The sequence below is a fragment of the Mycetomoellerius zeteki genome, unplaced genomic scaffold (assembly GCF_001594055.1).
Source record: "Mycetomoellerius zeteki isolate Tzet28-1 unplaced genomic scaffold, Tzet1.0 scaffold445, whole genome shotgun sequence".
In the NCBI taxonomy this organism is placed as follows: domain Eukaryota; kingdom Metazoa; phylum Arthropoda; class Insecta; order Hymenoptera; family Formicidae; genus Mycetomoellerius; species Mycetomoellerius zeteki.
Genome location: NW_017257441.1, coordinates 79,694 through 94,348, shown reverse-complemented (window position 1 = coordinate 94,348; position 14,655 = coordinate 79,694). Strand labels below are relative to the sequence as shown.

The following is a 14,655-nucleotide window of genomic DNA, read 5'->3' as shown; positions in this document are numbered from 1 at the left end:
CTCGCTGTTATTGGTGTATTCTTTTAGATCATCCAATCATAATTTTAGATCTAGAAGAATACGTCAATAGCAGCGAACGCTCACTCAACTGTTGAGTCCGCTGAATGCAGCCATTGTGTGAATAACTGCGGACGTTTTTTGACTCACCCCCACCACACGAGTTGATCCTCCTTAGTTCTAGTCTTCTTGGGAGCATGCGACGCGAACAAACCTTATGAGTTGATAGAGTCGAGTTTTGGAACGCATTCCAGCATTAGTTGCCGCCTAGTGGCGGAACGCACAATCATGTACATACAGTTTCGCTTGGCAATTGTCGTGAGCGCGTTTGATATTGTGTTTCGTGATTGAATCCCGTTAGAATTGTCGAAATCTTTGTATCACCGTGCCTCGTCAAGTCGCCACCAAGAAAAGATTCTTTTCGTCTCGCGGTGAATCGTCTTCAACAATTGCAAGATTCTCAACGAGTGAATCCTGTGTTCGAATCGACGTCGCAATCAGTCGCGATTGCCGTAGTGTGATCAAAAGAAAATGGCCGCCGCCGCGGCTGCCGCGCTGCTCGATGAGCTTATGGGCAGAAACAGGAATGTCTTGCCCAATGAAAAACCCAAAGAACTCAACTGGGAAGATCCCGAGGTGAGTCTGCGTCGATGTTAGGCACTTTCTAGAAGCCTTCGTCAGCTGCTCCGCAAAATTCCTATTTTCGAGAATTCTTTATTTTTCCTCTCGTTAACTCTCTCTTGATAATGGCATTTGTCTTCATTTGACATCTGCGAGAAATTTCAAGATTCTAAGATGTAAACCACGAAAATTTGTATGATTGAGTATTTAAAGAAGGTCGAATTAATATACTCCAATATTATTATGATATAAAATTTTATAAAATTAGAATGCACACAATAGAAAAAATATTAGCAGCAATGTTAGAGAAATAAAAAATTATGAATAAATTATAGCATTTAATCGCTATTCCTATTTTTTTTTATTTCTCTAATATTTAATATTTTTTCTGTTCCTAATATTTCTTTCATTGTACATAGAGCTTTAGTTTAACTGCTCCTTTAACTTTTTCTAAATTTCATTGTCTTTTAAATTTTCCTCTAAAGCTTGGAAATATCCTATATCTGATAAGGTTTCATCTTATCTGTAATTAGAAGATACAGTCAAAACAAAATCCGTATGACTACAAAGCCTGAATTTAAAAGTAAATATTTACAAATTGATCTGAGAAAAGTTTTATAAATTCATTACTTTTTTTTGGAGTTAAATTATACAATCATCAGACGAATAATGGAAAAGCTTATTGTTAGAACTTATTATTAGAACTAATAAATTTCTTATTTTTCTTTAAAAATTATAGTCTGTTTTTTCTAAGAAATTTATTAGTTATCTATTAAGATACAGTGAGTGCAAAAAGTATTCGTACAGAAAAAATATTTTTTAAAAGAAACTTTATTTTTAAAAAGTAAATATTATTCAACGAGAAATGAGTCATCGAACTGATGTCGAATCGATATTGATACGATGATTTCAACACTAATTTGACGTCGATTCGACGTTTAATTGACAATCATTTCTTGTTGGATAATTAACAATTTATTCATAAAGAATAAAATAGACTGTATGTTTATTAAAATTATATATATCAAAAGATGTGTATTAATTATGAAAAATATATCATCTGAAAAATAAGCAAAAATTAAAAATTGTATTGTTTGGATGCTTAAAAAGTATTCGTACAGTCGTGAAATTTAGCTTTTAAATTCAGGAATACATGCGAAGCTCATTTGTTTATGTTAGAATAGAATATATTCATTGTATGAAATTGCTAATTAATTTGTTTATTTGATAATGTTTATTTTCTACAATAACACTTTTTTTATAAAAAAATTTCCTTGATACGAATTCTTAATAGACTTTTTGCCCTCACTATATTTAGATATATTTTTTGGAGTAAAAAAATGTAGAATATAAAGACAGAAAAAATGTAATAAAGAAATGAATACCAATATTTTTCAAATTATTTATATGTAGTTTGTTTTTGTAATAAACTACATTTATAATAAACTGTATTTATAGTTTATTTTTTTTTAATATTAAGTATTAAGGATAGATATAATTTCATTACTCAAATTTTATTTTTAACTTAATTATTTTATATTAATTTAAATATATTAAATCTATGGAATGGTCTTGTGTTTCAGTTTTGTAAGCTGTATCTGGTGAAATTTTGTCCGCATGATTTATTCGTTAACACAAGAGCAGACTTAGGTGCATGCCCCAAGGTACACGACGACGAGGCCAGGGAACTGTTTGAAAAGGCGCCGCATTCATATCGTAAACAGCAATACGAGGATGAGTTTATCAGGTATTGTCAGAGTATGTTAAACGAAGTGGAGAGAAAAATCATAAAGGGAAAGCAGCGATTGGCACTGATTGGGAGAACAGAAGCAGTAAGTTTCACTAGAAGATCAGATTGTAAGCACAGAGTTGTAATTTAATAATTCTTGTGTGTAGCCGACGTTAACTCCAGCCCAAACTCAGAGGAATGAGGAACAGATCGCTCTACTAACAGAGAAAATTAATAAGTTGGTTGAAGAAGCCGAGCAAAGTGGAATTCAAGGTAATGTAGAGCAAGCACAGGGCCTAATGCGTCTTTGCGACCAGTTGAAAGAAGAACGCGAAACTCTGAGGAAATCCAATGATAACAGTCATTATAACCAAGTGAGTGTGAAACAATTGTTTGAATTTACAAGTTATAACTATAATCTATAATTAATTTCTATGTAGCTTTATATGTAATAATTATAATTGTAAATAATTTATTATTTAAATTTGTGTAAAGCCTACGAGTAAAAGCTGGGTGTCAAATGCTAAAATAAATTTTAGTATTTAAAACATATTTGAGATATATACAATAAACACATACGTTTCAACCTTCATTAGATCATCTTCAGTGTAGCAGATATCTTTAATAATAAAATTTGCAACGCAAAATCGATTAATTTAAATTATACTGATCTACAAACTTCCAAACCATTCTTTCATTCGTTTCAGGTAGAGAATTTTCAATAGATTATAATCCTGCATAATTCAATCACAGTATACGTCATATTTCGATCATCGCAATCTAGAGATAATTGTTCCATCATATTTTCCAATATTTGCCATCTATTTCTCACTTTCCAACGTGGATCGACATTGCAACAGTTATAAATTCTCAAAATATCATTAGATTGCAACGGTCTTAACGTCTGTCACCATTTACATGCGTTCAACATCTCAGTTAAAATGAAAAAACAGTTTTTTTCATTTTAACTGAGATGTTGAACGCATGTACTAATGATATCTTGAGAGTTTATAACCAGGGTTGTTATGTTTTAAACAAAACGTTTAAAACGGCTTGTTTAAAACACTAGGCATTGTTTAAAACTTTAAAAACACCGCAATTAAAATATGTGATTTATAAAAGAAATTGTAAAAAATAAACAAAAAAATAATTGTATGTTGCAAAAAATTTTTTTATTTATTTATATGTACATGTAGACTATATTATAGTTAATAAAATAAAATTCGTTAATCTTTTAACGGAATATAAACTACATTTAGTAGTAGTTTTTTTTTTCTATTAATAACTATAAACAAAAACTTAAAAAAGTTAAAAAATATATATATATATTAAACAATGAAAACAATCAGTGTAAACTACAAGGACTGAAAATAGTGAAAATTTAATCTGACAACAATGGGTGTTTTCCATTTGATGACACAAGTTGATACAGCGTCAACACAAGATGAAGCGTCGTTCTATCCTTCTTGACATTCAGAGAGTGACAATAATAGAATAACACTTGTGTCGACTTGTGTCAAATGGAAAGCACCCAATAACTACACTATGCATTTGCATTATTGCCACTTCGTGCTGAATTGCAGCATGCAGACTGGTAATTAAAATAAAAAACGAAATTAAAATAAAATAGTAAAAATGATAGATTCCAAACAATCCAGACCATAGATTTCAGAACGTCCGGATGCAGATCTTTGGAATAATTGGAATAGAATTAATCAAAGAACACGTGTATATTCGTACGCTTATCCTTGCTTGACGCTTGTACTTGTTTTGTTTCGAAGCAGTTATGGCAAACCAGCGCCAGCGCGACATGCGACACGATACGTGACATGAGATGATATCTAGATTCGAAAGGTGCAATATTCCTGATTTATCAACCCGATTTACCCGCAGGAACAATAATGAATTCGCGTACACTTTGGAAAAGCGCTCACACAAGAAACATGTTAGTAGTAAAATAAATTAAAAATAGTAATAAATAAAAATAACTAATTCTCTCTCTTTCAGTTATTTTCATCTCGTCATTATTCTTAATGACGAGATTCAAATATTCACACAATATTTTTTACTTGTTTAAGCAACAAAAAAAAAACATTTTAAACAAAAAAGACTGTTTTTTTCTTGTTTAAAACATGTTTTCTTTTGTTGCTTAAAAAACACAGAATAAATCAGAAAACATTGTTCCAAATAAAAAAAACAATGTTTTTTGTTTAAAATAAAAAAAAACATGTTTTTAACAACCTTGTTTATAACTGTAATGATGTAATGTCGATCCACGTTGGAAAGTGAGAATGGCAAATATTAGAAAATATGATGGAACAATTATCTCTAGATTGCGATGATCGAAATACGACGTATACTGTGATTGAATTATGCAGTATTATAATTTATTTAGGGGTATATAGTTTCAGGAAACTACCTGAAACGAAAGAATGGTTTGGAAGTTTGTAAATCAGTATAATTTAAATTGTTAACCGATTTTGCGTTGTGAATTTTATCATTAAAGATATCTGCTACACTGAGGATGATCTAATAAAGGTTAAAACGTATGTGTTTATTGTATATATCTCAAATATGTTTTAAATACTACAATTTATTTTAGTATTTGACACCCAGCTTTTACTCGTAGCCTTTACACAAATTTAATTTTTAATTATTTGAGTAATATTTTTTATTATTTTTTAATTTATTATGCTACTTGAAGTCTTATACTAATTCTGTGTTTATTTGTAGACTGCTGAGCTAGCAGCCGCACAGGAGAAACAAATGGAGGTATGCGACGTATGTGGTGCATTTCTTATCGTGGGTGATGCTCAGCAGCGGATTGATGATCATCTAATGGGAAAACAACACGTGGGCTATGCCAGGCTAAAGAGCGCTCTTCAAGAGATTATGGTAGCAATATATTTTGATATTTTTTCAACATTAAGGTTCCTGTTCACTAACCACTGCTATCTTGGAATGTGGCGTCAGAAGCAAGAAAACATAATAAAAATTCTTACAAGTTATATTTGAATAGAATTATAATGTTGATTGAACAAGAATCTTAAATATATCCTCAAAGCTGGAAACTAAATTAAAATTGTATCTACAGAACAAGCGTGAGAAGGCGCGCGACGAGAAAGAACAAAGAAGAGAGGAGGAACGGAAGCAAAGAGCACGAGCAAACGAGGAGCTCGACCGACGACGAAGAGATGGCGATAGAGATAGAGATCGCGACAGAGAAAGAGACAAGCGTCGCAGGCGAATGGATGACGACAAGAGCCGCCATGATTCAGGCGGTCATAGGTAGAAATTTCTACATATTATGGCCTTCCTTGAAAAAATCTATTCTAAACGAATAGTTTAGAATAGATTTTTCACTAAAATAGTGTTAGAATATCAAGATAAATATTGATTAGAATTTTTATACATTTGATAAAAATTGTTCCCAATTTGATTTCTAAAGGATCTTTTCTGTTGTATTTTTACGTTCTAGCAGAAATATGATGTTCAAGAATCGAATGAGCCAATGTAACGGGGATGTTGCTTATTACAGAAATTCTAGGCATAGAAGTAGAAGTAGATCGCGAGATAAACATCATCGAGATGAAGATAGTCATCGACGTCACGGTCGAGATAAAGGTGAGCGATAACGTAATCTTTTAACGTGTCATCATTGTTAGATCACAATTACAGCCTATATATCAGACGTTGTGTTTCTAGAATGATGCAATAACAATGATAATGATTTTAGGGAGTCGTGATCATCGTAGTTCCAGCCATCATAACCGTCGCCGTCACCGCTCGCGAAGTCGAAGTCACAAGTAACTTCTCTTGATTGGTTAGTGAGTGAGAAGTAAGCCAGGTATGCACCAAACAATATAACCATATTCGTCTCAATTACTGTACAGGTACTCTATTGATCCAGGTGAGTTGCCATTCCGATGCACATAATACATATACATGATAATATAATCTGTGATGTTTGAAGCGCCGCGTAAGTCACACAGCAAGTTCATTTCACTCTCTCTGAAATACACTCTGTTTCTCTCCGCCTCTCTCTGTCTAATCTTCCAGAATAGTCATGCTTTCATGAAAAATGAACGCGCTGTAATATAAAATTCGAGAAACAAATTATGTTCTTTCGTTTTTTCCTTAACATCAAAATTTGTTAGTGACGCAATCACGTATATAGAGCTGGGTTATCAATAATAAAATGTACAGAATGTAATAGGTACACTTATTGTTATATAGAGTGTTGTAAATATATTATATATAAAAAGACAAAATGCTTTGGCGTAATGGTACTATGATATGCTTTTGTAGAATTAAAATCGAGAAAATTAAATTTAAATTTGTTTTTATGGTCAAGTTTTCTTTTATGTTTCAGTCACAACTGTAATGACTTAAAAAAAACTGGAAATACATTTATGGATTTAATTTTCTTTCAATTTTTTTAAATTTAATTTTTTCGAGCACTTAAAGTATTTTATAATAAAAAACTTTAACAATATAAAATTGCATTGCTCTGGAATTTACTGTTAGAATTTTTAGGAAGTAATTTTTATAACATTTATAATTTAAGTGAAAATGGAAAATTTTTAATCAATTTTCGTGTAGAAGTTTAGTTTTTTTACATACCTCTAATATCATTCCGAGCATTTGCGATTTATTTATGAAGCAAGCTGGGAGGAGGTATACCTATGCTTGCTTTTATCGGTTATTAACTCTGTATCCAAGCAGCACAAGAGCACAAGTCCAAGATTTCGTTTTTTTCCAGGAAAAGCCCGCGAAGGTCTATGGAATTGTGGATATGCGCTTTCAAGATGAATCGAATGAATGTGAATAAATGCAATCAGGTTGAAATTCATCCAATATAATAGATTCATACTGTTTACTTAAAAATAAAACGAATTGTTTCTATAAAAAAATACAGCGTTTTTCTCTTTATTCTAAGTAGTCTTATCGCGTTTTGTTTTCAGATTCAGATAATTGAATTTGGGGCTTACTCTTCGAAAATTTACCTTGCTTTTCCATGTATTTTGTAAAAGATGTCATCGTACTTCTTATTATGATAATATAAAGACAAACCTCGGTAAAAGCTGATAATTTTGGACTTGACCTTTTTTGCTTCTCGGGCACAAGGTTGTCTCCGTAGATTCGTTAATGCCGCAATCTTGTTTGCGCGTCATTAACGAGAGAGAGAAAGAGAGAAAGAGAGAGAGAGAGAGAGAGATTTAGTGGTTTAGTGTGGAGGGGACACAGCTCTCAGTGCCCGCTTCATAGAGCTTCGTCCACGACTGCAAATGCACGAGTGCACAACTGCGAGTGCGCCCTGCAAACGTGTGACTGTGACTATACGAACCTCTAGCTTCTGCCACGCTCAATTGACGAGGTATTTATGCCGGAATGATAATATCAACACATGTCCTTCTGCCAGGAGAATTAGCCTTTTGTTCTTTTGAGATCCTTGGCTATCTAAGATTTTAACGATCTTCGAGATATTATAAAGTTTTAGATATGGATCATCAAATCGCCGGTATTTAGGACCATACATATTCGTGCAAGACTGACATTAGTACTCTACCGTTTTTATCAGAATATATTTAAACAAGAATGCTACTCTTAGCAGAGTTAATAGGAAAAGAAATATAGGGGTAATTATAAGAGAGAAATGTATATACCTGATACTTGTAAAAGATATATCTATTTAAAAAGTTAAATTTAAGAGAGCATTGATATTCAATTATTTAGATATTTCGTGAATGACGAAAGTCACCAATCTCCCCTCCCCCCCACAGACAATGGAAGTTAACTATCTGCGTATTTTTTTGGTATTTCTAATCGGAGAGATTTAATTGGTAACTAATGAGGACCTCATGCGCTTGTTAAACAAACACACAGTCGACAGAGGGACAGGATTTCGTTATCAAGATTATCATTAAGCAATGTTTGGCTATTACATTGTATTTCGGTACTGATGACATTTTTGCTAAAATTTGGATTGTTTACTTTCAGAAAGAAGAGAAGAACCAAGAGCGACTTTCGGAACTCGTCCAAGACAGCGTTTAACATATTGTTAAGGTAAAGATTTTGCATAATCTTAACAATAAAAAAAAAAAGAGTGAGAGAAGGGAGGACAGGCGAAAAAAATATTTGCGTTGAGATCACAGATATACCAGAATCAATATAAATCGTGTTCAAAGCAATTATTATTTTAGACCATCCATACATAAACAGAATGATCAGCAAGGTAAATTGTACAATTTGTATTTGCTGTTATTATAATAATAATACTTGTAAATTGTTATTTAGAATTAATAAAACAATGCCCCACATATCTCTTTGTTTGCTCTACTTTTTATTTCTTTTTTTAATATACACTTTAGTGTGTGTGTGTGTATATATATATATATATGCAGGGTTGGAAGTAACTAGTTACTTGTAACTAAGTTACAGTTACTTTTTTTCAGTAACTATAACTTAACTTAGTTCCTTTTTTCCATCTATAAGTGTAACTTAACTTAGTTATATTTCTTCCAATAACTAATAACTAATTTAACAATTACTTTTACAGTTACTTTACATTTTAAACTTAATTGTCAATTTAAAAAGTTGCTTTTTCAGTAATTGTAATTGTAACGGGTTAATTTTTAGTCTCGGTAACTTAGAACTGTAACTAGTTACTTTTGAGAGAAAGAAACTGTAACTAGTTATTTTTACAAAGTAACTCCCAACTCTGTATATATGTATATCTCGAAATAAATTTAATTATTTAATGTTTACATCAGTTTTTCATCGTAATTGTTAAGTATGGAATTAATTAGATGAATAAAGGATAAAAAATGAAGCAAAAATCTGTATGAGAAGGATTAATGATATATACATATATAATCACATAAGATTATAAAAATATAATTTATTATATATTACAAATAAATATGTGAATTTAATACATAAACAGTCTATGCTAATACTGTACATCACAATCTTCTTCTGATATAAAACAGTTCGTATAACAGCGTATTTACTTCAAACCAATTTGCCTTGTAACCTGGATAATACAATAAAATATACATTGTTAATTTAATTAGCTTCATAATTATAATTTTTTATGTAAAATATATTTGCTAAATAAATACATAATTCTTATATGAAATTTTAATATTTAATAACAGTAGTAATAATTTCTACAAGATTTGGAAATTGAATTTTTTCGTGTGATCGTAGCTAAATCTTTATTTGACAATAGATCGACTTACCTGTTCATACACTGTCCAAGCCATAGTGGTCATTAAAGTCCGCCTCAGCATTCTAGGAATGATACCCTTGAAATATCCTAAAACGCCATACTTTTTGTAAACGAAGAATGTCGCGTGACAAATGCCATGGAATTCATTCGGATACAACTGCATCTTCGTTTTGACAACATCCGGCGGTTGCGTCACTATCGACGCTAAAATTCCAGCTAAGATTCCGCAGCTAAAGTGTACCGGTATCGACGAATTGTTTGTCGCTCCTGCAAACAGAAGAATTTGTTATTGTCCAACAAGATACCGATGCATGCTTAATATAATCTGATTTTTTAAATTTAAAATTATAGAGATATCGACAAGTTATAATACTAAGTCATAAATAACTTCATAATTTTTAAGTAAAATATTTTTTAACATCGCTTTGAGGAATACCTGTACTGGCAGCCACATTTTTTAATTGGGTGTAAAACATGAGATATAAACCACTGTAAGGTGCATCTCGCAGAAGAGTAGGAACCAAGCCACTTGATAAACCTCTTACTCCCTCTTGCTTGTAGATCAACGTAAGAGCCTCGCTGATACTATTGTATTTGTAAACACCACTCTGCAGAATACAGATTATACTTATATAATCGGCTTGAATTTTATTGTGAAAAAATCAGAGAATATAATCGTCGAATCCTCCTATGGTCGAAACTTATAAAATATTTTTAGATATTGTCATGCTATTACAAAAATATATATTAATAACGTTTAGGAAAAAAATATAGTTTTAAAAAAGCCGCTTTTTTCAAATTGCTGGAAAAAACCGGAAAAATTTCGGTTTTTTGGAAAAATTACTGTTTTTGTTATGTAAAAGACATAATAAGTAACTTCTAAATTCCTTTATAAAATTAATACGATCTATGAAATTATAGCATTATTTTTATTAAAATTTTTTAGTTATTTTTCTATTTTTATAGAAAACCTAATCTAACCTTCCTTTAGTACATGGCAAAGCTTAAGTAGACAAGAGTTTTAACTCTAGTTTATCACATTCTGATCTAATGAACTCCTGAAGTGTCTCTTTGTAGTTTATCTTTTTTCAGATATTTTGTTACGAATTCAGTTTAAATCCAAATTATTTTCTAGATCTACTATTATCATCATATAAACATGATGTTTGGACTCTATATTTTTAATTCTTACATTAATGGTGCAATAGTGTATGTTTTGTATGTTTTATTGAATACATTATGCGACCTCAATCTTTTATACAATTTCAAAATTTCTGTTAATTTATCCCGCTGTGTATCTTGTACGCAATTATTTTTTTTACGGAAAGAACCGAGAAGCAAACGTGGTAGGTTTTACGAGCACGCGTGAATTTTTCTACCCTTGGGGAAAAAAATCTAAAAAATTCGCGGAAAAATTGGGTTTTTTTCCGATCCTTCAAAACTATAGGAAAAAACTTTTCTTAGTTTTAGAATTTTCTTTTTCTTTTTTTCCTATCATTTTCTCAGCATTCTTTCCTTTGCAATTAAAAAATGCCATGTTTTTTAATGCTCTCTACATTCTACTATTATTATTTTCTGAACGTACCTCAAATCGAGTCTTCACGACGGTGATAGGAATTAGCAAGGCGCCGGACATGGACCGTGCGGTAATGCCCAAAGAAATAGCCTGCAGAGCCGTGAGGGGTTCTTCCAAATTGAAGGTGTGTTTCAGCCACTGTAGCGACGAAAAGTACAAACCCACACCAGGAATCACTCTGGTTATCGACTACAATTGACATTCATTATGTCGTTATATTAGTGGGAATAACATTCAATTTATATTAATCTTCAGAACGATATCTTACCGGTGTCATGCCCTTCCAGAGTCCGAAGATATTCTCTTTCTGAACGATGTGTGCCACCGTGCCCAACATTCCATTTTTTGGCGATCTATTAAGAAATTCGGAAAGTTAGTAATTATTTGAAAAATATAAGCTTAAGATAACAAGTTTTAAATTTAAATTCTTGTAAAAATCAGAAAGAATTAAATTTTTAATTAATAAAATTAGTTACGTCAAAAAATCAAATTTAAATTAAGTAAAAGATGTAATTTAAAAAAATTTTAAGAAATTAAATATCAAGAAACATCATATTATAAATTAAATCTTAAAAACTTTGAGCAAAAAGAGAACAAATTCTGATTACATATTTAAAATAAAAGAGTGTAATTGCCGATTTTGTTTACAGCGATGAATTAATCTTACCCGACAGGGGCATTAATTCTGCTCTGAAGTCTGGTCTTCACCAAATCCAGCGGTTGGAAGAGGATCGTAGAGAATGTTCCGGAGAACGAACCCGCCAAAAAAGACTTCAAAATCGGGTACTGCAAACATAGAAAAACAATGAGAAAAAATTCGAATTTATTGTCCATAGGAAAGTACAAATTATTTTACAACTTTCCCTAGAAAAATGTACTACTGTAAGTAACAAGAGTGCTTTTGATACTCAAAATAAGTAGTTAATCACTAACCAATTTAATACTCTTACAATATTAAATTTCTCAAGGATCACAATCTCTGTTTAATGGTTTATCTTCAATGATAGATTCTTTAACTCATATCTTAATTTCTTCCTAGCAAAAACAAGTCGGCAACTTGATTGAAAATTGCAAACACGTGCAGACTAGTCTATTGGACTTCAGGGCGAAGCTCAATCATTGCGATTATTATAAATTATTATATCTCTCGTCGCACGAGTTCGCTCACGTGCGGCGAAAGATCTCGGCCGAGTGCACAATATCAATACTTATCGTTATAAAGAGTGACCTAAGGTTATCGTCGCGTGGCAAACAGCTATTTTTTTCACGAGGGGACATTAATTTTGCACACGAGTTTTTGTAATAGGATCGCGTGATTTTTATATTAATACTTGATGATGTCAACATCTCGCGCCACAGGGGATCCATTTGTTTTCTACTTTTTGCTAATAAGTGGAGGCGAAAACAGTTTCGTCAGACTGAACTTCTCTTGACGTAACTTTGTCATCACACGCATATCGAACGATATAATTTATTAATAAATCGTCTGATGATTTATTGGTTGCCTTGTTGCTCTTGTTTGTCAACTCCTTCGCGGAAGGTTTGTGAGTTGATTTATCTCTTTATTAATAATTTTTAAATGCTCTTTTCAGTAAATTATTTCTACGAACGTTATAAAATTATGTTCTAATTCTACGAATAGAAGAGGATAATAGTAATTTCTGAGAAGCGTTGTCATGCAACGATAGAACTTTCCTTAATTCCGTCATTATAAAAATCTTAAGATATAAGACATATTTGCTTGAAGATGTACAGAGATATAAAAAAGTACTTGCATAGTTTATCTTTCTTGTAAGATAATTTATATAAAAGAAGAAATTTTATATAAAAGAAGATTCTAAAGCACTTCTAAATATAATTTTTTTTTTCATTTATAATAGTATCCTATGTAGAACACGGAAATCATAAGAACTTAAGTAAGAACTTATAAGTGACAAATAAGTTCATGATGACGTTCTACGATATCATTCTATCATTCTATCTGGCATATTGTGTAAAAATGTTTCGTAATAACAGTACTTGTTTTCATGTCAAGATGTCTCAAAAGGAAGTGTGCAAATATTTTTTATCTATGTAGAAAATGTTTTTTAAATATGTATGTGAAATAAATTCAAGATATTTTACGAGTCAATTCTAAGCAGAAGCGTAAAGCTTCTAAATTAATTAAGCTTATAAATTAATTTTCAATAAAAATTATTTTGAGATACTTACGCTTCCCAGAGCTTCCATAATTGTATAATTTGGAAATTTATATTCACTGCCGAATATTTCCTACAATCAAATTTCACGATCCAAAAGATATATAAGTATATTAAAATATTCATAAAATTATGATCAAAATATAAAAAAAAACACTCAAAATTTTTCAGTCAGATCTAATCTATTAATCGATGTAATCTATTAATCGACATTCATACTCGGCTATTAAATTTGATCAATTTTTACTTGCTTCATAATCAATGACAAACGCGATTGTTTATTTGAAAGGTGGAAAAATTTTCCTTTCTGTAAGGCCTCTTTGTAATGCTGGCGCGATACTGAATCACGTTTGAAACGTGCACCGGCTATACTTACATCCCCGTTTATCTTTGTTTCTCCACTGTCGAGGTCAATGGGATGACCCTGCATATCGGGGCATGCTCGTGCCAGATAAAGTTTCCAGGCTTATCAGCCGACGAAACGTGATTTAAACGTGACTTCATTCGAAAACGTGAGATGTACTTTATGCCAACGTAGGTCACCCCTCAGACAACCTTGTGTTTTTATTTTTCCACGCAAAAACAGTCTGACTCACTCCTCCTGGAATTTTTTGGTATTTATGGGGATATCTGAGATGATCGAGTACGTTTCTTTCCACTGAATTCGTCTGTGTCTGCAAATCATAGAATTAATTAATATTTGCAGTCTTTGCAAGATATTGAGAAAAAATATAGCTTTAAAAGGTCACAAAATTATGAAAATATAGAATAACAGAAGTAGTGATTATGTGAAAAAGATTCTTGTAAATGCTATTTGGATACATCTACATCTTCAATTGGAATAGTTGTCTTCAAATTATGAGACAAAATTAACGTTTTAATGCATTTTTCTATGAGATACATTTCTCTCAAAAGTGCATTCTGAATGAGTCAAAAAGAGAAAATTAAAATTGCTAAATACATCCACAAGAACACTCGTTTTATCAAGAATTATCTTTGAAGGAATTAATTTTTCATGCAATTTATTTGTGAATTAATTTCATCAAAATTACAGAAAAAGAGTGATCTTTTTCAGTAATATGTTCAAACATGATAAAAATATTAAAGCTGATAAAACGGTATCAGAATAACAGATAAACCAACATGTATAGTCAGAATATTTGGGAAGCTCCAATGATGACTGTGAAAGAGCAGTCTTTATTGCATTATTATTTAATCATGAATATTTGTCTTCTAAAGGTCAAGGGGTTAATCTTATAAGTTCATCTTGAAACAAGGTGAAAATTACAAAAGTTAGCAA

General features: G+C 31.3%; 2 protein-coding genes across 6 annotated transcripts; one reads left to right on the top strand and one right to left on the bottom strand.

Moving 5' to 3' along the window:
* The first annotated feature begins 313 nt into the window (after positions 1 to 313).
* Positions 314 to 6,690, top strand: LOC108726864 (luc7-like protein 3). Of its 4 annotated transcripts, XM_018454664.1 has the most exons (8): positions 314 to 633; positions 2,202 to 2,450; positions 2,515 to 2,721; positions 5,081 to 5,242; positions 5,442 to 5,635; positions 5,826 to 5,971; positions 6,084 to 6,170; positions 6,241 to 6,690. In XM_018454664.1, exons 1-7 carry the CDS (start codon positions 529 to 531, stop codon positions 6,155 to 6,157), a joined length of 1,137 nt encoding a protein of 378 aa, XP_018310166.1. In that variant the 5' UTR covers positions 314 to 528; the 3' UTR covers positions 6,158 to 6,170; positions 6,241 to 6,690. The 4 variants fall into 4 exon arrangements, with proteins under 4 accessions (XP_018310166.1, XP_018310169.1, XP_018310168.1 ...); XM_018454667.1 differs by lacking the exon at positions 6,241 to 6,690 and having other exon boundaries at positions 5,886 to 5,971; positions 6,084 to 6,194; XM_018454666.1 differs by lacking the exon at positions 6,241 to 6,690 and having other exon boundaries at positions 5,829 to 5,971; positions 6,084 to 6,194.
* Positions 6,691 to 9,307: 2,617 nt separating this feature from the next.
* LOC108726865 (solute carrier family 25 member 38) lies at positions 9,308 to 13,866 on the bottom strand. Of its 2 annotated transcripts, none has more exons than XM_018454668.1 (7): positions 13,732 to 13,866; positions 11,825 to 11,943; positions 11,426 to 11,510; positions 11,167 to 11,346; positions 10,018 to 10,189; positions 9,592 to 9,848; positions 9,308 to 9,383 (listed from the first exon to the last, which is right to left on the bottom strand). In XM_018454668.1, the coding sequence occupies exons 1-7, from the start codon at positions 13,783 to 13,785 to the stop codon at positions 9,357 to 9,359; spliced, it is 894 nt and encodes a 297-aa protein (XP_018310170.1). In that variant the 5' UTR covers positions 13,786 to 13,866; the 3' UTR covers positions 9,308 to 9,356. The 2 variants fall into 2 exon arrangements, with proteins under 2 accessions (XP_018310170.1, XP_018310171.1); XM_018454669.1 differs by lacking the exon at positions 13,732 to 13,866 and adding an exon at positions 13,369 to 13,474.
* Between the last annotated feature and the right edge of the window lie 789 nt (positions 13,867 to 14,655).